Here is a 23366-nt window from a genome sequence, read left to right as displayed (position 1 = left end):
CGAACCCACAAAACAAGCTACAGACAAATATAAGAGCACCTACCTGATTGATGTACAGAATGCACTCAGAGATATTCTCTTCCGTGCAGAAGTTGCTTGAGACACTAAAAGAACTTAAAGGAAGAGGAGGCATCACAGACGCTGTGTAGAGTCTTGACGGAGACATTCTCGTCAATGTGTTCTGGAAAAGACCAAGAAATGTACACATACATAAAATAATCCACATTAAAAAAATAGTCTTTAGAAGATTTCTCTCAAGATTATTGTGCATGCTGTTACGGTTACAAGTGAATGTGAATACTGCTTTAAATGAGGTTACGAGGGGAACTTGTCCTTAAAATAACTTTCCACAGTATTTTGAGTCTTCTAATCTTTCCCTTTTCCCACGAGACTTTGGTTATCTGGAGCACCGTTGTGAAATCTCTGTTACTTGTATCACCTATGTCCTATTGACTTAATATGACAAATGGAATTGATTCAAAAGGACTACTTAGCTCATTGTCATTATTTACTTAATGACTTTGTAGGCAGAGTTTGCATACCAAGGTACCTCACTAAACTGATTTCGGACAGACTTCTGAGGCAGCGTAACGTTTTATGGATCTACAACAAAATAGAGTGAGCTTTGGTGAAAACTAAGCAAATATTGGATTACTACAATACAAATTTCTTGATAGAAATGTCATCAAAAATGGAAAACGTTGGTCAAAACTTACATTTACACACAAACTGACCACCAACCACAACTTTCAGAAGCCATCTTTTTTTTATAGCTCAACTGTCATACGGATACACATGCTGCCTTCAAAAATCAATCAGATGAAGATCTCTCAGGAGACAGGAAGTGAAGCTAACACTGGCTTTGATGCCTTCCTAGGCAGATGACGGACATGCGTTTATGTCCTCGTATGAGATGGAAACATGCGATTGTGATAGATTGATGTGATAGATAGAATGACCCTCCATAGGCTCGCGACTGGAGGAATACATATGCCTACAAATCAAACGCTTTGGTAAAGTCACACAAATTAAACATTGACGTTCATGTTGCACAAAAATAAACACTAAATGTTGTTGTTGTGGTTTTTAACAGTGGGTCATATAGCATATCTTGTCAGTGCGTTTTGTGGTGTTAGGAATTGTTTTTCTGCGCATTTTCGCACTAACTCAAACGTGCGTACACCACCTCCTGAGCTGGCGTAGGATTTGAGCGAGCCGTACGCCAACGTCCATATTGATAAATCTCAAAGTCACCGTGGGTTTGGGTGTACGCAAGGTGTACGCTGGAAATTTGGTGTACGCACTTTTGATAAATGAGGGCCATTGTGAGGTAATCTGTTGAAAAACATTATATTAAATGCACAGTATGAAATTTTCAACGCTAGAGGTCGTTTTTTCAAAATAAAGACAGCTTGATGACACCTTGATTTCGCAGAATCATAGAATTTGTTGTCTTCACCTCAGCTGGTGGAAAAGAAACTGATGGGAAATCATATTCCTATCAGAAATCATATGGATGAGCTAATGTATTAAAGATTTATTAGCATTACTCTAGTGTGAAGCTAGGTGGGGCTGAAAGCTGCTCGTGTGGAATGAGATAACTGGAGCGATTGGTGCCATGTGTTACCCAGGTAAGCGCACACACACCCAAACATCCACGTGATGTAAAAGAAAACGTGATTCATCAGACCAGGCCACCTTCTTCCACTGCCCCGTGGTCCAGTTCTGGTGCTCTCGTGCCCACTGTTGGTGCTTTCTGCGGTGGACAGGGGTCAGCATGGGCACCCTGACTGGTCAGCAGCTATGGAGCCCCATAACCACCATTAACTTCTTGAACAATTTGAGCTACAGTAGCTTTTCTGTTTGATCGGACCACACAGCCTTCACTCCACGCGTGCATCAATGAGCCTTGGCTCATGACCCGGTCGTCCGTCTGACCACTGCAGACTGGGAACACCCCACAAGAGCTGCAGTTTTGGAGATGCTCTGACCCAGTCGTCGTCTAGCCATCACAACTTGGTCCTTATCAAACTCACTCAATCCTTACGCTTGCCCATTTATATATATATATATATATATATATATATATATATATATATATATATATATATATATATATATATATATATATATATTACATACATTACATGTATAATTTTGTGATTGCTATAACAATGTCCATTATTTTGAAAAAGATAACAGTTTACTTTTCAAAAAATATCCATAAATGTATTATAAATGTGAGTACTGAGTTGTAAAAATGTAAAATAAACAGATTAAGTTATTACACTAACAGACTGAACACAGAAATCCATGAGAAGCTCAGTATAGTAGGCAACACACCAAAATGATCAGGTCTAAAGTAGGTTAAGGTGAGAAGAAGGATGTCTGCATTAGGACGCTGGAGTTACACATGATGATAATGCGACATAAAAACGAAATCTTTACTATTAAGGAATAGCATACAGATTGTTAACAATCGAGGACTGTAACCTGTAAACCATCAGAGGTTCACTTACCGCGTATCTTTTGGCATTCAAGAGCACTCAATATGTTTGTCAGCTTCATTTCCCGACATTTGCACAGACTGAAACATTTTCGCGGTGAAGTTTTCGCAAAATAGCGCTTTATTGTGGCACGTAGTTACATTGATGCAGGCGCGCTTCACACAGCTCAACCTTGAACGAAAACAGTCACAAGCAAACGCGTTGCCATGCAACAAATACGAGGGCGTGTCATTGGCTGTAACCCATGCACCCCCGCGGAACATAGACCAATAGACTTCGTCACAGTCAATGCAGCCTGCAGGTGCTAAAAACTAAAATATGATAGTAACAATCTACCAAAATGCAATACTATATAAGCACATATAAAAAATTTGTATCAACACATTTTATTTCAGCATATACTACAGCATATACAAATCATGCACTGGTGAAGATAAAATAACCACAAATTTGTGGTTATTTTATCTTTAACTCTTTTTTTTCTTCTTTTTTTAATGAAAGGTTGTTTCTACAAACACATTTGCCCTTCCTATGGCACATATGATTTTTACATCTTCCAGACAAAACATACTACGTTTTTGTACACAATGACAGCAGCAACATTTCAGCATAGCAGCAATACAATTAAAAAATTTGCACATACATATACACCAACCGTAATTATACATTTAAATGAAATCATTTAGCTAAACATTTATTTGTTAGTGTCTGTCGTGGCTGTGCCTATATATGACCGCAGCAGTTAGTTGCTAACAGGAATGGGAAGACCCAAAGGTTCATCTTCCCGGGACAAAGGGTCTCTTTTGGCCTCCAGCCACCAAGTTGTCATTTCGCCTTTGCCCTGTTTAACAAAGAGTCACAATCAGTAAATCACAATGGCCTGCAGGACAGCATCATACAAAAGAAAGAAAGAGTGGAGCAAGAGCAGAGGTGTACATTTGCTTGTGCATAATGAACAGATAGCACTTAAGTGAAGACACAAAAGCCAGCTGAGGCCGAGCCCTAATAGAGAGGCACAGCTGAACTGAGGTCTTGAGTTCAGCCTCTGGGGACCATATACCATTATCTCAGGAAGAAAAACATCAATAGAAGATTGATTTGGTACAAGGATCTATAATATACCAGATCAGTTCATTAACAAAAAAAAAAACTATTATAAATAATATAAATATTATAATATAAAAATATCAATTATTAAAAAAATTATTTCAAAATGTATAATACTATTTTTAAATAAATGTTATAATTATTATTAATACAATTAATAACCATATTAGCAATAATATATAATTAAAAAAATATGAAAAAATTATGAGGATGTGTACACAAATCATGAAAATAAAAATAAATATTACTTAATGAAAATTATTACTTGTCAAGCGAGTGCTACAGAGCACCTAAAGGGACATTTTTAATATTAGCTGGGACTTTTTCTTATTTATTTATTTTTAGTTTTTTTGCATTCGATTAAAAAAAAAAAAATTATAACATTTGCGTTTTCTTGCTGAACTTTTCTGTTCTATCACAAAAGTATGGCGTTCCACGGAAAAACGTTAGCATTTTTGTAAAACGTTTGCGTCCTCACACAAAAGTATTGCGTTCCACCTAGAAACGTTAGCGTTCTTTTGCAAAGCGATTGCGTTCCCTCACAAAATTATCACATTCCATCAAGAAACTTTTGTGTTTTCTTGCTAAACGTTTGCGTTTTCTTGCTAAAGTATCGCATTCCACTGTGAAATTTTTGCATTTTCTTGCTTAAGTATTGCGTTCCACCTAGAAACTTTTGCTTTCTTTTGCAAAACGTTTGTATTCTCTCACAAAAGTATCACATTCCACTGAGAAACGTTTGCATTTTTGCAAATAATTTGCGTTCCCTCACAAAAGTATTGTGTTCCACTGAGAAACGTTTGCGTTTTCTTGCTAAAACGTTCCACCAAAAACCTTTTGCGTTTTCTTCCTAGACTTTTGCATTTTCGAGCAAAACTTTTGCATTCTTCCTTCCTCCCATCTAATTTTTTTTTTTATCACAATAAAGCTTTAGGGCTTCAAAGTATGCAACGTTTGCAAGATTCTTTGAGTTAGCCATGGCAACCAGGGAGAGGGAACAAAAAATTTTGCCAGACTAAATTTACAACAGGCAAAATAATAGCTCTGTGGGTGGCTTCTTTCCATACACAAACAAGTGCTCTGAACTGACCATCCTACCTTCACATTGAGAGACCCACGACACATCAGCACATATCCGCCAAGTGTGTGTAGAAGGTCTGCTGTAGAGCCACTGCACTGGATCTTTAAAGCTGTGAGCATCATAAAACAACAAAAGGAAATTTAAAGCAATGTGGGATGGAAATGACATGGCCAAAAATGGTTTTCAAAACGTTTTATAATGATTCATAACACTCTAGAGACTTTTGGTAATAATATCACAGTAGGTTGATACAGTAGCTTTAGCTTATTCGATCTCCACAGAAGTTTAAGAAAGGGAAATATTTGGTTCCAAGCATAACCAACATTCATTTTTATCCCTTTATATCGAATAAAACAGAACTCAAAGACAAATATTTACAAGATTCCATCGCCCGGAAATGTTGGGCAGGATCAGTTACTAATTGACATTGTGTAAACAGCTGTGTTTGCCCAAATACCTTCACTGGTGGACTCCATACGTGACGCAGTGTTTACAGTGTCGCCAAATAAGCAGTATCGGGGCATTTTGGTGCCAACCACCCCAGCTACAACGGGGCCTAAGATAACATAAAATACGGTCTCATCCACAGGACATAGCTGACAATTATTGTTTAAAATGGTAGCTTGAAGCTAAGGAAAGATGATTAACGGAAGCCATGCTGACCTGAATGAATGCCAGCCCGTATCTTCAGCTGTGTGGTGGGCATGTGTGGGATTTTAAACGTGTGACAGACGCTGATCAAGTCCAGCGCCATGCTGGCAATTTCCCCAGCGTGATTGATCCCGTTCTCTTTCGGTACTCCTGAGACCACCATATCTGATGAGGGAGTGGGTTTTATTGATTTTTGTGCAATTTGATGCAAAAAAATGTGACAAACAAAGGAAGCAGGATGTCTGTAACCGCACTCACAAGCATCTCCTATAGTTTCCACTTTGTATACATCATAGTTGTCGATGATGTCATCAAATGTGGTGTAAAGCTTGTTGAGGAAATCCACAACCTGGTGAGGAGTGCTGGAGCCTGAGAGTTGGGTGAAGCCCACTATGTCACTGGACAAATGAAACACAAAATAATGTTTATTCTTTAATATATTATAAAAAATTAATAATATGCTAACTAGTTCAAAAGTTTGGGATCAGTACAATTAAAATAATATATACTTTCATTCAGCATGATGCATTAAATTGTTCAAAAGTAACAGTAAAGAGGTTGAAAAAATGGCTATTTCAAATAAAAGCTGTTCTGACTATATTAAAAAAAATATTAAGATAGAAAAGTTGTTTTCAATTAGAATAATATTTCTGAATATTACTGTTTTTACTACAGCAGCAGTATTGTATATAACCAAATGTCACTAAGTAACAAGACGAGTCTTAAAAGTTTCAGTCATTAATAGCTTTCATTCTTGCCTGAAATATACAGTGGCGTTGGAGTAAGTTTGGGCCTCTGCTGTGCATCCCTGACGAAGATCATCGGCTACTGGTTTTGGTAACATGCCTGACACAAACATAATAATTACAAGTATATATATATATGTATATATGTGTATATATATATATATATATATATATATATATATATATATATATATATATATATATATATATATATATATATATATATATATATACACCAAAAATGTCAAGCTGGAAACAGTCACAGCACAAGTACTTTAAATATCCAGTAGGTGGAACCATTTAGACAACAGTTCATGTCTTAGAGTTTTATCTACACTATACACACATTCTGTACACATATAGACTTCCATACTGTAGAGTAAACGGTCTGTCTTCTGCTTTTCCTGAAGAAGATCCTGTGTTCTTTCAGCTACAATTGTTTCCAAATGTTTACTGTACTTTTCCATCTAGAAAAAACAACAACCAATAAAAGTAATTACATTAAGTAACATAAATTTTTAAAAAGACTATTAAAACATTTCTGTTAATTGAAATGAAGCTCAAATAAAATATAAATATTATTTAATATAAATACACTGATCAGGCATAACATTATGAAGTGATAGTGAAGTGAATAACACTGATTATCTCTTCATCACGGAACCTGTTAGTAGGTGAGATATATTAAAATCCTATATATAAAATATATATAACCCTTATATATAAAAATCCTAAAAGTTGATGTGTTAGAAGCAGGAAAAAATGGGCAAGCGTAAGGATTTAAGCAAGTTTGGCAATGGTCAAATTGTGATGGCTAGACGACTGGGTCAGAGCATCTCCAAAACTGCAGCTCTTGTGGGGTGTTCCCGGTCTGCAGTGGTCAGTATCTATCAAAAGTGGTCCAAGGAAGGAACAGTGGAGAACCGGTGACAGGCTCATGGGCGGCCAAGGCTCATCGATGAACGTGCCAACAGTGGGCACGTAAGCATCAGAACTGGACCACTGAGTAATGGAAGGTGTCCTGGTCTGATGAATCACATTTTCTTTTACATTATGAGGATATCTGGGTGCATGTGTGTCGCTTACCTGAGGAACACATGGCCCCAGGATGCACTATGGGAAGAAGGCAAGCTGGCGGAGGCAGTGTGATGCTTTGGGCAATGTTCTGCTGGGAAACCTTGGGACGTACCATCCATGTGGATACTTTGACATGTACCACCTACCTAAGCATTGTTGTAGACCATGTACACCCTTTCATGGAAACGGTATACCCTGGTGGCTGTGGCCTCTTTCAGCAGGATAATGTGCCTGCCACAAAGCAAAAAGGGTTCAGGAATGGTTTGAGGAGCACAACAACAAGTTTGAGTTGTTGACTTGGCCTCCAAATTCAGTTCCCCAGATCTCAATCCAATCGAGCGTCTCTGGGGTTTGCTTAACAAACAAGCCCGATCCATGCAGGCCCCACCTCACAGCTTACAGGAATTAAAGGATCTGCTGCTAAAATCTTGGTGTCAGATACCACAGCACACCTTGAGGGTTGTAGTGGATTCCATGTCTCAGGTCAGGGCTGTTTTGACAGCAAAAGAGTGACCAAAACAATATTAGGAATGTATGATGTGTGTGTATGTGTATATATATATATATATATATATATATATATATATATATATATATATATATATATATATATATATATATATATATATATATATATATATACACATACACACACACGTGATGGACTAAAAAAAACGTATTATTACTGTATGCTTAATTATTGTGCTTTCAGTGACGGTGTTATTTTGACAACTTTAAAACCAAAACTGGAATAAAACTTTAAAGACTTGACTAGACAAGATACATACCAGGTTCATCATCATATCCACAGGGCTGACCTTGTGCGGGTTCATTTTATCAAGAATCTTTTTCACCTGCTCAAACGTCGGCCTCATCGTGAAATTTTGGGACCAGCATCTCTTTATCAGCTGCAAGAAATTTGACTATGAACACGGAGTGCTTTTCATTTATCCAGTTATCTAATCAAAAGCAAACCTCTGAAGTAAATGTTCTTCAACAAAACATGCCACAAAAGGAAATGTGCTTAAGTAAATAGCGTTCAAGTGCAATGCATCAGTTATGTCAATACGAACCTCACAGTAATCATCTGGATCTGGGCAATCGTTGTCTGATTTCCCAGCTTCCAGTTTGGGAAGCGATGGGCGCCACATGACATCAAGCTTCATTGAATCTGCCTGTTCCTCCTAATGTGACAATAATCGTACTTCTTATCATCACCTCTTATGCAAAAAACTGTGTAATATCCCAAAACCTTCCTGATCTTTGTATACTTACTGGAATGAGGTCACTGCGAGTGGCAATTTCCACCAAAATAATAGAGTAGCTTGAGATACGGGAAGGAAAGACAAATGTTTATTTCATGCTTCTGAGAGTCTGTGTTGTGTGCTGCCCTGGGATGCATCTTTAAAATATATAATATACAAAAAAGCATTTGCATGTGTACAAAGATTTTTTTTAAACAGGGTCATAACTGTTATTACATCCATTAATATATTTTGTTTGTGTTTGTTTGTCACAAATAATTGAACAGAAAATTGTCCTATTAAAAAAAATCCAGATTTTTAAACTCACATAAAGATATTCCAAATATCTATAAGTTTGATAAATCATTAAATATCAAAATTAAAAATGGTTAAAAATACATTTCTCCTACCTGTACACATCGGCTGTGGCTGTGAAACTAGTGCTGGTTCTCAGAAGAACTTCAGGGGCGCAGTAAATGTGATAGACATTTTGACATTGGAAATTGGTACTAATGTCCTCAAAGTCCTCCTTTCGGTAGGCCATCAGCCCGTAATCTGTATCATTAAATATGTCTTATATGTCTTCATAATTTACTTAATTGTTCACATGTGTTGTACAAAACTGATTCCCAAAAAATTTGGGACGCTGTACAAATTGTGAATAAAAACAGAATGCAATAATGTGGAAGTTTCAAATTTCAATATTTTAATCAGAATACAGCATAGATGCCATATCAAATAAGGAGAAGGGGGAAATAAGTTGATTTTAAATTTCATGGCATTAACACATCTTTAAAAAGTTGGGACAAGGCCCTGTTTACCACTGTGTGGCATCCCTTCTTCTTTTTATAACAATCTGCAAACTTCTGGGGACTGAGGAGACAAGTTGCTCAAGTTTAGGAATAGGAATGTTGTCCCATTCTTGTCTAATACAGGCTTCTAGTTGCTCCACTGTCTTAGGTCTTCTTTGTCACATTTTTCTTTATGCGCCAAATGTTTTCTATAGGTGAAAGATCTGGACTGCAGGCTGGCCATTTTAGTACCCGGATCCTTCTTTTACGCAGCCATGACGTTGTAATTGATGCAGTATGTGCATATATTGTTCTAGAGTTGTACCTTTTCAGATGTGTAAGCTGCCCCTGCCCACACACACTCATGTAACCCCATACCATCAGAGATGCAGGCTTCTGAACTGAGCGCTGATAACAACATGGGTTATCCTTGTCTTCTTTAGTCCGGATGCCATGGCGTTTTCTAAAAAGAACTTTGCATTTTGATTCGTCTAACCACAGAAAAGTTTTCCACTTTGCCACAGTCCATTTGAAATGAGACTTGTCCCAGAGAAAGCGCCTGTGCTTCTGGATCATGTTTAGATATGGCTTCTTTTTTTGACCTATAGAGTTTTAGTTGACAATGGCGAATGGCAAGGTGGATTGTGTTCACCGACACAATTTTTGTGTTTTTGACACCGGATATGACACCGGACACCGGATTGTGTTTTTTGGAAGTATTGCCCATGTTGTGATTTCTATTATAGTAGCATTCCTGTATGTGATGCAGTGTAGTTTCAGGGCCCGAAGATCACGGTACACTGTCAGAAAAAAAGGTACATTGCTGTCACTGAGGCGGTACCCTAAGGTACAAAACTGAAAAGGTACTGATATGTACCTTTTTAAGGTACTAATATGTACCATTTAGGGGTAAGTAAGGTACAAAAATGTACCATTTCACTGTTGTACCTTAGGGTACCGCCCCAGTGACAGAACTGTACCTTTTTTTCTGAGAGTGTATCTAGTATGATTTTCCGGCCTTGAACCTTACGCACAGATTGATCCAGATTCTCTGAATCTTTGGATGATATTATGCACTGTAGATAACGATAAAAAAATGTATCTGAAAATCGCCTTTCTGATATTGCTCCACAATTTTTTGCCGCAGCATTGGGGGAATTGGTGATCCTCTGCCCATCTTGACTTCTGAGAGACACTGTCCACTCTGAGAGGCTATTTTTATACCCAATCATGTTGCCAATTGACCTAATAAGTTGCAAGTTGGTTCTCCAGCCATTCCTTATATGTACATTTAAATTTCACGGCCTCTTATTGCTATCTGTCCCAACTTTTTTGGAATGTGTAGCTCTCATGAAATCCAAAATGAGCCAATATTTGATATGTTATCTATATTCTGTTGTGAAGTTTATGAGATTTGTAAATTATTGCATTCCTTTTGTATTGACAATTTGTAGTGTCCCAATTTTTTTGCAATCGGGTTTGTTGTAATATGTGTAAGAAATGCACCTTTAGAAAATCTAGAATTTTGTACCTGATATTTTGCAGACCCACCGGTCGTCGATCACACAGTTACGTGAATGAAGGCGGCCGTGAAAGATTTTATGCTGGTGTAGATAAGCCATCCCTCGGGCAATATCAATAGCAAAAGACAATCTGTAGACAAAAGTGTTCATTTATATAGTTCCATCATTGAACTTCTGAAGAGGGTTCCCACAATGCCACAAGACATATTTACCGAAAACCCCAGTTGATGGGGACGTCCTCATTCAACAGCACATCTGCCAGGCTTCCCTTTGGACAGTACTCTGTGATAATGCTCACGAAAGGAACTTCAATGCAGCCTCCAATGAACTTGGAGAGGTTTGGGTGATCAAGCTCCCTGGGTAAAGAAAAGAAACTGCTGGGGAAAATCTTAATTTAGATGTTAGTTAAAATCTAACACATGCATTTAATGAATGGGTATGGTTAATGTATTTCCCCATATTTATGGCTACAGCTACTCACCTGACCTCTTTCACTTCTTTTCTGATTGTTTTAGTCAGGGTGAAGTGTTTCTTCTGTATGTGTTTTACCGCTACAGTCCTTCCATCACTGGAATAAAAAAAAAAAAAACAAAGACAAAAAAAAAAAAAAAAAAACATTCATTAGTACAGAAAAAAACCTTAGTAGAGATACCCAAGAGGCAGTATCACTGGCAAACACTTACTAGATGCCAGCTTGAATGAAGCGTGGTTTGAAATTGGCGTTCACTAAAGTGCAGACTGTCACATCTGTAACTCTGCTCACACTGGAGTTCCTCTTTCCTGTCTGAAGACTTGTTGTGCTACATAAACCTGTGTAGCACAATTTACCTTTAAGGCCCAAAAAGAGTTTTAAATTTATTTAGGTCAAATGTGATGCATTTTGAAGCAAGAACAGTAATTGTAAATTACTTGAAATTATGTAAATTGCTGCCTCATGTTTAATTAATACATTTTTGGTTTTGTTACATATTTAAAGTCAGTGGATGAGTCTAAAAACTTTTACCAAAAATGATATTATTGTAGTTGATGATCCAGCTCTCATCCCAAAACATTTTCTGTTTTTGGTACTGCAGCCACTAGGAAAAAAATCATAATATAATAGAACAGAACAATACATAAGGTTTGTAACAACTGTACAACATAGGCAGAATAATACATTACTAACGCTCAGTGGCGTAACTTTGATTTAAAAAGTTTGTGGGACAGGTTTGTGTGTGGGGGGCGGGGGGATTTATTTTTACTAACAGTTTAGAAATAAATAGCATTACAATGTTGAGGAATCAATAAGCACACTGAGTTTAATGTATCGACATAAAACACACGTTCCATGCATTCACTATTTGCATTCCCTAATGGTCTGATGGTAGAAGTTTTGTTAAGCATATCAGAGGTTCCAGATTTGAATCCGCCCTCGTACAGTGTATATATTTTATTAATTTATTTTCCGTTAAAATGCAAGATGTTCATCAATAATTGTATACCAAGAGTAGACAAGTAGACACGCAGAGATACGTTTTGTTAGTGATTTCGCCGAAAAGAATGGTCCGCCAACGGCATTAACACTCAGCATGATTTAAAAAACAACACATTTCAGCACCAGATTATCTCTTAATTAAAACAAATGTCAACTGGATATGTTTCATTTGTATTATGTATATCCGTGCAACAAAATATTTTCAAAAAAAGTTGTGGGGACAATATCGATCCTGGCAAAAAGTGACGAGATGTTTCCCACCCATCCAACCCACAAATTATGCCTATGCTAACACTACGTCATGACATTGACACCATGGGAACATTACTGCGTGAGCCAGTGTCTGAAGCATGCGTGGAAACATGCCAGTTCTATTGGCCAACAGCGTGGTAAGGTCACACTGCGTCAGCGCAATGCATGGAATGGATAAATTCAATGTACTCAAGCCTGGGGTCAATTCAATTCAATAACATCAATGATTGTGTGTGGAAAGGGCCAGCCAGCTCCAACACAAACAAAACAAGCAAATACATTCCCAAGAGATGCATACTCCTTTTTGGCAGTTACCCAGTGACGAAGCCCAATGCGGGTCCCTCAGTAAACTTTAAATACTGCAGGGGAAAATTCTTTTTTTATGATACCTTTCCAAAGAGGTAGCACTCCCAGTGCCTTGAGGTGAAACATGCGGTGCACCTCATAGGCCTTAAGAGGAACTGAAGGTGCATCCTTGGAAAAAGCGAGTCATATTTCATTCCATAAAAGCGGCATTTAGTCAGCGCCAAGAAGAACCCACACTCCTGGAGCGGTGAGCTTGATGCCTAGAGGCGAAGCACGCTGTGTGCTTCATAAACAGACAGATCAGTAAGGTTGAGATTTTATAAACCTTACGACCAATAAAGAAGGATTAACCTGTAAGGACCTGAGATCCTAGGGTTGAATCCATATGCAAACTATAAAACCTTACTAATACGTGGGGAGAGGGCCATCCTGTCGCAGCACAGATATCTAGTGATGGTGCACCCTTAGCTAGTGCCTTAGAAGAAGCCATACACATAGCATACTCATGCACATCATGGGCAAAAGAAATTGTGTAATCAATACAATGGGATGGACGCTGCTTGGAGACAGGGGAAACTTTGCCACAGCCTCCAAAGCAGACCAGTAATTGATCAGATTTACGCCACAAGCATGAGCGGTCAGCATAAATCCTTAAGGCTCTGGCTGAAGACAATATATTTTCTTGCTCCGGCAAGTCAAACTGCAGAGGAGATAAGGTTTGATGGACCTGGCCTTGATTGCAATTTAACTTTAACCAGTCCAGGGGAGAAATCTAGGCAGGATGGGGCAACTGATGCAAATCTCCTACCCTTAACCGAAGTAAATCCTACTAATAAAGTCACCTTGAGAGTCAGAAACGTCTCAAACCTCTTTTCCACCAGAATAAACCGGTGCTAGTTCAGAGCCAGAGCTAGTGCCAGTTTGTAGTTGGTTCGACTGGCGAGCCTTCTAAGAACCATTTGGATTTCCACATGCTAAGAGCCACAACAGAGCCAGGTCTTACGTCACTGTATACATCTCATCTTTCTCAGCAATGTTAGGGAGGCAGCAGGAAACACAAGCACACACACAGCAGGTATATTCTAATGCATTGACGCTGCGCAAACCGACCTGAGTATGATAGAAAAAAAACGCATGAGTGAATCAAAAGCATAAGGAGTCATTTGCTCTCGCTGCACTCGTTGTCATATGGCAATGGGTCTGCACAGCGCCGATGCATCTCAAACAAGCCTTTCAAACAAGCCTTTCATCAACAATTGCGAAAGTTGCGTTACTATTGATTCACATGGCTTTACGACATTGTAAATCATCGGCATCAAAATACAGCGAATCCAACGCCTTCATGCAGTTCACCATAAGTATAGACGGTGATTACAAATGAAAAGCAGCAATTAGCTTCATTAGCTGCTAATTAAAAAATGGCAGATCTCAAGTTTGTGTTCATCTTGCTGACCCCACCCCCGCCGCTGATGCAAGCGGTTCTTACTTCTAGCCCAATAATGTTTTGTTGCTACTTAAGGATCACTTTTCCTGGCTCAGAGCTGGTGCTTTGGGTGTAGAAACAAAAAAGAACCGATTTGAAACTAGACTCTGGCTCCGAACTAGAATCAGCACTGCCTTGGTGGAAAAGGGATATCAGAGGCTGACTCCAAGGGCTCAAACAGAGCCTCTGATAAGCCTTCCACAATGGAATGATCAAAGGAAGGAACTCATGGTCTGTAGAAAGGCCTAAGACATCTGGCACTGTGAAGTAAGCAAGATATTAGGTGATGCCTCCCCAGAGGCTTCATCAATGTAGGGTTAATACTGTTGAAAGCCACTCCAGCAAGAACTCCAGCATTGAACCAACCAGGCAGTTGATTGGGTCAACACAGTGTTGAACCACAATGATTCGAAGAGACACCACTTCAGGGCATAAAGTTTTCTTGTCAAAAGAGCTCTAGCCTTTAGAATGGTCTCAACCTCAGTTGAAAGACTGGATTCTATGAGCTGGTAACCTGCAGGAACCAGAACCACAGCTTTCACATCTAGGGCCTATAGGTATATATATTATACTCAGTCACTGGGAGAGAACTAAACAATAAAACCACACTCGGGCCAGGCAGAAAGGCGCAAATAGTAATAGGCAAACTCTACGTGCTGACTCCGGCTAGAACCCCTGGGAGCAGAGAATTGGGGATTGAGAGAAAGACTCTGAGAGATACGATTGCATCCAGCCCTACCAAAAGCTCTGGAAACACTAGAGTTGGCTGGGTAAGTGGTGCAGTCCTCAGAGTGCTTTGAGGAAGAGACGAAGCACAACAGCCGATGAGCAGGCCATCTGCTTTGTGGCATGGACAGCCAGGTCTGACATAGAGTCTACTCCCTCGCCAGAGTCCAGGACTTTCAGTAGGTCAGACTGTTACGCATACTAAAAAAAAATGTCCGAGAAGCTGACAGTTTCTAGCCTGACGTGGTCGTACTCAATTCTAGTCAGAATATAAGTCTGAAACTGCTCCGTTGGGCTGTGATTATGGGGTGTGTTTCAACTGACCCAGGAAAGACCTCAATTGGATAGACCTACAGCCAATCAGAGCAACGAAGCGACGTCAACAGAGCTCAACTGCACTGTGTTGCCAAGTCCGCATTTTTTTCCCGCGGGTTGTTTTCTATGTCCGCGGGTTGAAGCGACTATTATGTGATATATAGACCCATGAGTGTGAATTTTACCAGGCAACCGTGTCAAAATAACACATTTTACTCCCCAAACACACTTTTTTTTCGTAGAACCCCCAAGAAGCTATTGTTTAGGTCTAGTAGTTGGCGGGTTTTGTTGTAAAAACTTGGCAACCCTGTCTGCACGCACGCTGAAATAAACGATCTAAACGATCTCAATCATTTTTGAGAGAAATTGTGATGGTGAATGCATATACAAACAAGCTCTCCGTTCAAGATTTGAACAAATATAATCCCCTTTGATGACGTGCATGATTACGTTACTGTTGATCAGCTGTCCGTCATCGTCTAAAGCCCACCCTGATGATTTCATTGGTTCGAACAGTTTCTGTTCAGCGATAATTACTCCTCTATGGAGCGAGGCCAGACCGAACTGCCTGACCTAAAAATTGAGCAGGCGGGGCTAAGTTCGGCTGGCATCCAGGCTAGACAATTTCTGCTGTCAATCATAAAGTTACCTCCCCATTTTTATAGCATCAAATAACTAATTAAAACCAAAGAACAAAGACTTGAACAAACATCAGCATGATTAAAAACGGCCCAAAATTTGATTGTTTACGTTGCCTATGTTCCATTACATTACTTTACATTACAGTATAGGTTTGTGACCTATAGAGCTCCGGAGGTTGACGTCACGCAGCCTAAGCACCGCCATTTTGGCAGGCAGTCAGGGGAGCGCTAGAGCGGCTGTTGCACTGGTATCTATAACATAATTTAAAACCAGACTGTTTAAACCTTACTATTCAACATGATGGACAGCTTATGTGCACCAGGATGCCAGAACAAGTGGGAGAAAGCAAATGGGAAATAATTTTATCGTAGTAAGTTGTTGAATGCCGTGAATTTCAGTTTATTCTTCATTCTTAACTAACGTTACTTTTGCCTCATGTAAATAATGATAAAAGTATCTCAATACTTAATCGTAAATAACATAAGTGCTTTTATGTATAACATCAAGAAAGGCTATTTGAAACTAAATTAAGGATCAATAAATAAATACTGAAGAAGAAAAAAAAGCGCGCTGTTTTGGTTCGTGTTAACCTAACATAAAGATAACCCTTTATTTGTAGAATAAATCGATCTGGTCACTCAATTCTCCATGAATTTAACAATAGGCTTAATTCATTTTATTCTACTGGACATGAAATCTCTAATTTATTTTCCCAAAACTTGAGAGACGTAAATGGAGTATTTCGTTCTGCATGTTGTTGGAATGTTGTTTCCATGGCTGGGTGGTAACAATTGCGGACCTATTATTTATTTTGTAAATAAAGTGCTGTGCTTCACTCATGTCATAATATTCACGTAAAACAGTATTTACATACAAAAAAACTATTGTTTGGCCGACCCCTGCCGGTGCTACTCAGCCACCGTGGTGGCGCTCTACCACCATGGTGGTGTGGTTGTCATGTTCACCGGACACTGGCACAGCCCTAGACCACCGTCGTGGTAAAAAAAAAAGCTACCACCGTCACAGCCCTAGATGTGTTTTGTATGATCTATTAAGTTTTTCTATGTACAAGTCTATGTCTTTTGAATTAAAGTGCACAGTGAACTCCGTTGCCTTGAAACTCTAGCTGGTGCCTACTGTTCTTGCCTGCCAAAATGGCGTCATAAACAGAATGGGTCACGAGACCTCCGGAGCTCTATACTGCATCCAGTCACAGAGGGGCAATCGAGACACTTTGTCTTCACTTTTCAGGACTCGTGTGGTAGCGGACCGCCCTGACACACTGCCTCATAAACCTTACCCACAAGGCCAGATGTAACTTTAAAGGAATGTGAGGGAATACAATACTTTTTGTAAGAGAATGAAAACGTTTTCTGAGCCAGTTACAAGCATTTTGAGCGAACACATTTGATGATGCAAAATTGCTAAGGGGAATGCAACAATAACGCAAAACCATTGATCATTCTCCAATGGCATATTTTACCATCATTTCCCTTTAGGTGGTCTGTAAGAATGTGAATGGTGCTTCCCTGTGAAATATTTGCATATAATGGGGTATAGTTGGTGCGGTGGTTGCTAGGGCATTGCTATTAGTATTTTGAATGGTTTTAAGCTTGTTACAGGGGTGTTAGTTGGTTACTTATATGGACTGTTGCTTGGTTGGTTGGCTTATTAAGTCAAACAAGCCTCTATTTTATCTATTCCTTCCTTCAGTGTAAATTTCTTTGCTCATATTATCTCGTGACTGGGTTTCTTAAATAAGCAAATATTTTGTCAAGCATTGGACCAGCATTCTCACCACCAATGTTAAGAAGAAACCACTGCAGAACAAAGCAACAGGAAGCCCAATGGCCACTTTGATGGATGTAGGCATAGGACAAACACCGCAGTCAGCGGGACACGTCAGACAGGTCTCCTCCAGCTCACAGGTGCCGTCTCCACACACTGACACACACACATGCACAAATGAAAGTGCACATAAACATCCCTAGACAAATCTTACTTTTGTTTTTCTAGGACACAAATGGATCAAAATATGTCAACAATTAGCCTTGGTTAAACACTTTGCTTTAGGTGTATTGTATTTCAAATCTATATCCTTGATGTACCAGTTGTTTAAAGACATATTTTCCGTAAATGCCTAAAGCAAGTTATACTAACCTTGAGCGCTGATAACTAGCACCTTGGACTCTAATGCTGCATGCATCTGTCCCACTTTGATATGGGCAATGACCGATGTAACTCCTAAATGGACCAGCACCACCTGTGTAAAATAATAAAAATTCCCATAAAATATAAAATAAAATGAAACTCCTATATTTGCATAGCTTTGCTTGTAACCTTTGACGTCCAGAGCAGTTGGCTCATCTTGCCAGCTTTAGATACCGTGTGGGTTACAATTTCACCATCGTCTGGAATCCAGGGACCACAAATCCCTCCAGCTCTCTAAACAGACAAAATACAATCGCTTGACTGTTTAAAGGTTTACTGGGATGTGGAGCAATCAAGGCTAATATTGACTGTCAAACATCATGCACAAATTCTAATAACAGCTAACCACACTGCCCAATTAATGGCACAGGTTTAAGTGGAACTCGAATAAGTGCTCATCAAGGTTGGCCCACTTCCCATTGATGAGCGTCCGCCCCTTCCAGCACTTTCTTACACACATGCACACACACGGATAAATATAAGGACCTACCAAAGACTTATACTGTTCTTAATATATTTTATATAGTTTATATAGATCAACTGTATCAAAATATACATTACAGTTCAAAATTTTTGCAATTTGGCAAATTAATATTTTTACTCAGCAAGGATGCGTTAAACTTGCATTTTACAAAAAGTCCCGGAAAATTGTCCATAATGTTTTGATTTTTCCATAGAAAATCTTTACAGAGCACAACGGTTTTCAACATTGATAATAATAAGAAATATTTTATTAATAGTCATTAGCAAATCAGCATATTTTAGTGATTTCTGAAGGATCATGTTATAATGGTGTAATGATGCTAAAAATTCAGCTTTGATCACAAGCATAAATTACATTTTAAAATATATTAAAATGCAAAAAGGTTATTTAAATTGTATTAATATTTCACGATATTTCTGTTTTTACTGTGTTTTTGATCAAATGCCTTGGCGAACTTCTTTTACAAACATAAATCTCACCAACCCCAAACTTTTGAACTGCTAATTAAAATGTGTACTTTTAATGTAAGTAATAATTATTTTAATTTTGGCTTAAGTCTAATTGATTTATAATGACAATATGATATCTGTAAAAATGTATACAACTTTTCCCTGAAAGGTTTAAAACTCACACATGCGATCATACCGCAAACGCCACAGGGCATTTATGGTAATGGTAATTGGTCTACATATTCCAATACTATAATTTTGTGGCCTCCAATATCATGCCAATATGTGCTATGTGTAGTCAACACTTTATTTCAAAGATTTCAGCGCCAGTGTGACTATATCAAAGAGCGCTTGCTGTAGGATTTGCATCCACCATAATGATAATGACCATGAGTGCAAGAGGACAGGAGTGAATGTTGGCGTGATACACGCAGCAGTTTTCTTCATTGGCGTTGTTCCAGTTCGCAGGACATTCGTGCTCGAGGCAGAATCTTTTGGCCTCTGAGGCATTGCTGTGGGAGAAATGGAAGTGTATAGTGTAAACCTACGTTCATTGTGAACCTTTCATTCAAGAAAACCTCAATGTTCAATGTGACAACAAAAAGTTCAATAGATTAAAAAGGGGTTTCTCAACATAATAGAGCACATTTGAGAAGGCCTTCATTGTGAGTCGCGCTCACCTGAACTGGAAAATCTTGTTTTTAACGGCATATTCATAAAAGGAATCTGTGGCCGTGACAGAATAGGTAACTTTGAACTCCTCCCCATCAGTGACCTTCTCTGGTGGACGTTGAACCCAAGCCATTTCTAAGCCTGGGAAAACAAATGGGTGTGAAGTGTTTAAGGACACTAAAATATCCAAATGATCTAGCAAAGCAAATGTTTATCTTCTTAATTAAGAGACGGTATATACACAAAGTTAAATCCACTTTCAAGTGAAAGGCACTTATTTTGTTGGCTTACTGATTAGAAACTTCCTTTAAGTTGTTGCTTTGTAAATTTAAGGTCTCATCTCCAATTCTTAAAGGGACAGTTCATCAAAAACGTTCATAAATAAATCATTCAGGCTGGTTGATCCATGATTCACTGAAAATATCTGAATCAAAGGAATGATTTGTTCATGAATTGGAGCATATTTTTGAATATAGTACACAAGTCATGCTGGTTTAGTTTGATGTTAGGATGATGAGAAAAATGTAATTTTGGGTTAAACTGTCTCTTTAAGGAATTACCAGCTACAATGAAATCAGTTGAGTCTTTCATCCAATTAGACTGATTATCTTAAAAAGAAGCACTTACCGCCACAGCTAATCATGTTGTAATCATTCGGCTCAACTGTGGGCCAGCAGTCATATTCAGTGTTGTCTAAGTCATGCCATCCTCCAACAGTCAGAATCTGAAACCATTGTATAACCACTGGGGTTTTTATCCATGATAACAATTGCTAACTCTTAAGAATGATGTATTGCCAAGTGCACATTGAGTAGGATTTATTGTTTAGTCCTCAATCTTATATTCAAATAGAATACTATTGAATGTAATATTGCTAAATTTGATAAACAACAGTTAGCAATACTGTTAGCGATGTTAGCATAACATGGTGGGATTAAATTTAAATAAAATAAATATTAAATTAAAATGTAGTTATGGTAACACCATGGTTCCATATATTCAGTGTGTATGGAAAGTATTCAGACCCCCTTAAATTTGTCACTGTTTGTTATATTGCAGCCATTTGCTAAAATCGTTTAAGTTCATTTTTTTTCTCATTAATGTACACACAGCACCCCATATTGACAGAAACAAAGAATTGTTGACATGTTTGCCTATTTATTAAAAAAGAAAAACTGAAATATTACATGGTCCTAAGTATTCAGACCCTTCGCTCCGTATTTAGTAGAAGCACCCTTTTGATCTAATAAAGCCGTGAGTCTTTTTGGGAAAGACTCAACAAGTTTTTCGACCACAAGTATTTGGGGATCCTCTGCCATTCCTCCTTGCAGATCCTCTCCAGTTCTATCACGTTGCATGGTAAACATTGGTGGACAGTCATTTTCATGTCTCTCCAGAGATGCTTAGTTAGGTTTAAGTCAGGGCTCTGGCTGGGCCATTCAAGAATAGTCAGAGAGTTGTTGTGAAGCCACTCCTTCATTATTTTAGCTGTGTGCTTAGGGTCATTGTCGTTTTGGAAGGTGAACCTTCGGCCCAGTCTGAGGTCTTGAGCACTCTGGAGAAGGTTTTCGTCCAGGATATCCCTGTACTTGGCCGCATTCATCTTTCCCTTGATTGCAACCGTCGTCCTGTCCCTGCAGCTGAAAAACACCCCCACAGCATGATGCTGCCACCACCATGCTTTACTGTTGGGACTGTATTGGACAGGTGATATGTTTCACATATCACTTAGAATTAAGGCCAAAAAATTCTATTTTGGTCTCATCAGACCAGAGAATCTTATTTCTCACCATCTTGGAGTCCTTCAGGTGTTTTTATTTAGCAAACATTCACGTTTCTTGCACTGAGGAGAGGCTTCCGTCTGGCCACTCTGCCATAGAGCCCCGACTAGTGGAGGGCTGCAGTGATGGTTTACTTTCTACAACTTTTTTTCCCATCTCCCGACTGCATCTCTGGAGCTCAGCCAGTGATCTTTAGGTTCATCTTTACCTCTCTCACCACGGCTCTTCTCCCCCGATAGCTCAGTTTGTCTGGACAGCCAGCTCTAGGAAGGGTTCTGGTCGTCCCAAACGTCTTCCATTCAAGGATTATGGAGTGCTCTTAGGAACCTTAAATGCAGCAGACATTTTTTTGTAACCTTGGCCAGATCTGTGCCTTGCCACAATTCTGTCTCTGGGCTCTTCAGGCAGTTCCTTTGACCTCATGATTCTCATTTGCTCTGACATGCACTGTGAGCTGTAAGGTCTTATATAGACAGGTGTGTTGCTTTTCTAATCAAGTCCAATCAGTATAATCAAACACAGCTGGACTCAAATGAAGGTGTAGAACCATCTCAAGGATGATCAGAAGAAATGGACAGCACCTGAGTTAAATATATGCATGTCACAGCAAAAGGTCTGAATACTTGATGTGATGTGATCTTTCCATGTGATATTTCAGTTTTTCTTTTTTAATAAATCTGCAAAAATGTCAACAATTCTGTTTTTCTGTCAATATGAGGTACTGTGTGTACATTCATGAGAAGGGGTCTGAATACTTTCCGTATATCCACTGTATATTTTGGAATATAGATATTTGTAAATATTGTTTAATTTACCTGAGCTAACTAACAACAAACAATGTTGTATAAACATTAACAAAGATTAATACATTCTGTAACTAATGTATTGCTTATTGTTAGTTGCTTATTGTTGATGCATTTCTGTTAGCATAGTTATTTAATTGCTTTAAACAAGCGTTAACCTGGCACATATATGCTGTGAAATGAAATAAATACATAAAAAATTAATACATTGATTCATTAATAATAATTTAAAAAATCCCTGTTAAACTTGAATCTATTCTTGAACTTGCTAACTATTTCGGACCATGCTAAATCTTTTAACCCATATTTAATAAAGTAAAATGTTATCTGTGACACATTTTTAGAGCATGTTAAATCTTTTTAACCCATATTTAATAGACTAAAATTACATATATTCCAATGTACGTCAATTTTAATATTAGAGAATCGAAATTAATTTTATTCACCAAATGTGCACAAACAAACAAAGGAATGTGTTGTGGTTTCCAGTAGCTCTAAGGTATCACCTTGTTATATACCCTGTGCCTTTCGGGGTAAAATAGTGCTATTCTAAGGTACTAATATGCACCTTTTAAGGGTGAAATGGTTACGAAGATATCCTTTTAAGGGTACTGCCCCAGTGACAAACTCTAAAGGTACAATTTTTACAGAGAGTGTGTTAAAAAAAACTATAGCACTAGTGTACAAAAACATATAACTCTAACGAATACGTCCCTCATTTCAGTTCTGTGAATTCACAGGTCTGTCCTTCACCGCTTAATTCTGGACACAAGTGTTTCTGACATGCTCACAAAAGCCAAGCGTGATGCTGTCTGATCCAGTCCATTCACTGGCAGTTTCTTGGCAGGAAAGCTGATTACATTTCTATCACTATAAAACATGGTATCTTAAACAACAGAATGGCGTCAGGTTTTCAAAACTGTCAAAATAATCTGATAATTTCCTTATATCTAGAATATTGATTAACTCCAAGTAAAGGCACAAAATCATGCACTTACCATAAGCAAAAGGACAGCGCAGGTTTTCCACAGACCCATATTG

At 38.4% G+C, this 23366-nt stretch overlaps 2 protein-coding genes across 3 annotated transcripts in view; both read right to left on the bottom strand.

The window, feature by feature from the left end:
- Nucleotides 1-2694, bottom strand: part of LOC137040459 (afadin- and alpha-actinin-binding protein-like) — a 13696-nt gene extending 11002 nt beyond the window's left edge. The window contains exons 1-2 of one of the 2 annotated variants that reach the window (XM_067416110.1): nucleotides 2520-2694; nucleotides 44-181 (exon numbers count right to left, since the gene is read on the bottom strand). In XM_067416110.1, coding sequence (XP_067272211.1) covers nucleotides 44-166 — 123 coding nt within the window. In that variant the 5' untranslated portion in view covers nucleotides 167-181; nucleotides 2520-2694. The remainder of the gene's footprint in view (nucleotides 1-43; nucleotides 182-2519) is intronic. The other variant, XM_067416111.1, reaches the window with a different exon arrangement.
- On the bottom strand, nucleotides 2605-23366 carry LOC137039767 (atrial natriuretic peptide receptor 2-like). Its single transcript, XM_067415041.1, has 23 exons — nucleotides 23324-23366; nucleotides 20369-20465; nucleotides 19750-19882; nucleotides 19458-19581; nucleotides 18266-18370; nucleotides 18086-18188; nucleotides 17724-17869; nucleotides 11731-11803; nucleotides 11411-11555; nucleotides 11209-11295; nucleotides 10940-11083; nucleotides 10736-10857; nucleotides 8824-8968; nucleotides 8445-8493; nucleotides 8243-8353; nucleotides 7958-8077; nucleotides 6466-6559; nucleotides 6105-6192; nucleotides 5605-5744; nucleotides 5359-5511; nucleotides 5153-5251; nucleotides 4713-4804; nucleotides 2605-3348 (listed from the first exon to the last, which is right to left on the bottom strand). Exons 1-23 carry the CDS (start codon nucleotides 23360-23362, stop codon nucleotides 3250-3252), a joined length of 2508 nt encoding a protein of 835 aa, XP_067271142.1. The 5' UTR covers nucleotides 23363-23366; the 3' UTR covers nucleotides 2605-3249.

The sequence above is a fragment of the Pseudorasbora parva genome, chromosome 14 (assembly GCF_024679245.1).
Source record: "Pseudorasbora parva isolate DD20220531a chromosome 14, ASM2467924v1, whole genome shotgun sequence".
In the NCBI taxonomy this organism is placed as follows: domain Eukaryota; kingdom Metazoa; phylum Chordata; class Actinopteri; order Cypriniformes; family Gobionidae; genus Pseudorasbora; species Pseudorasbora parva.
The sequence above is the reverse complement of the archived record's forward strand: the minus strand, read 5'-3'. Positions and strand labels throughout refer to the sequence as shown.

Bases quoted from the DNA above. Each gene is read 5' to 3' on its own strand.
- LOC137039767 (XM_067415041.1), bottom strand. From the start codon at position 23,362: ATGGGTCTGTGGAAAACCTGCGCTGTCCTTTTGCTTATG. The intron at 8,969-10,735 runs GTACAAAATTCT...TTAATGATACAG, and splicing joins GTGGGTCTGCAAAATATCAG to ATTACGGGCTGATGGCCTAC. The intron at 8,078-8,242 runs GTTCGTATTGAC...AATTTCTTGCAG, and splicing joins ATCCAGATGATTACTGTGAG to CTGATAAAGAGATGCTGGTC.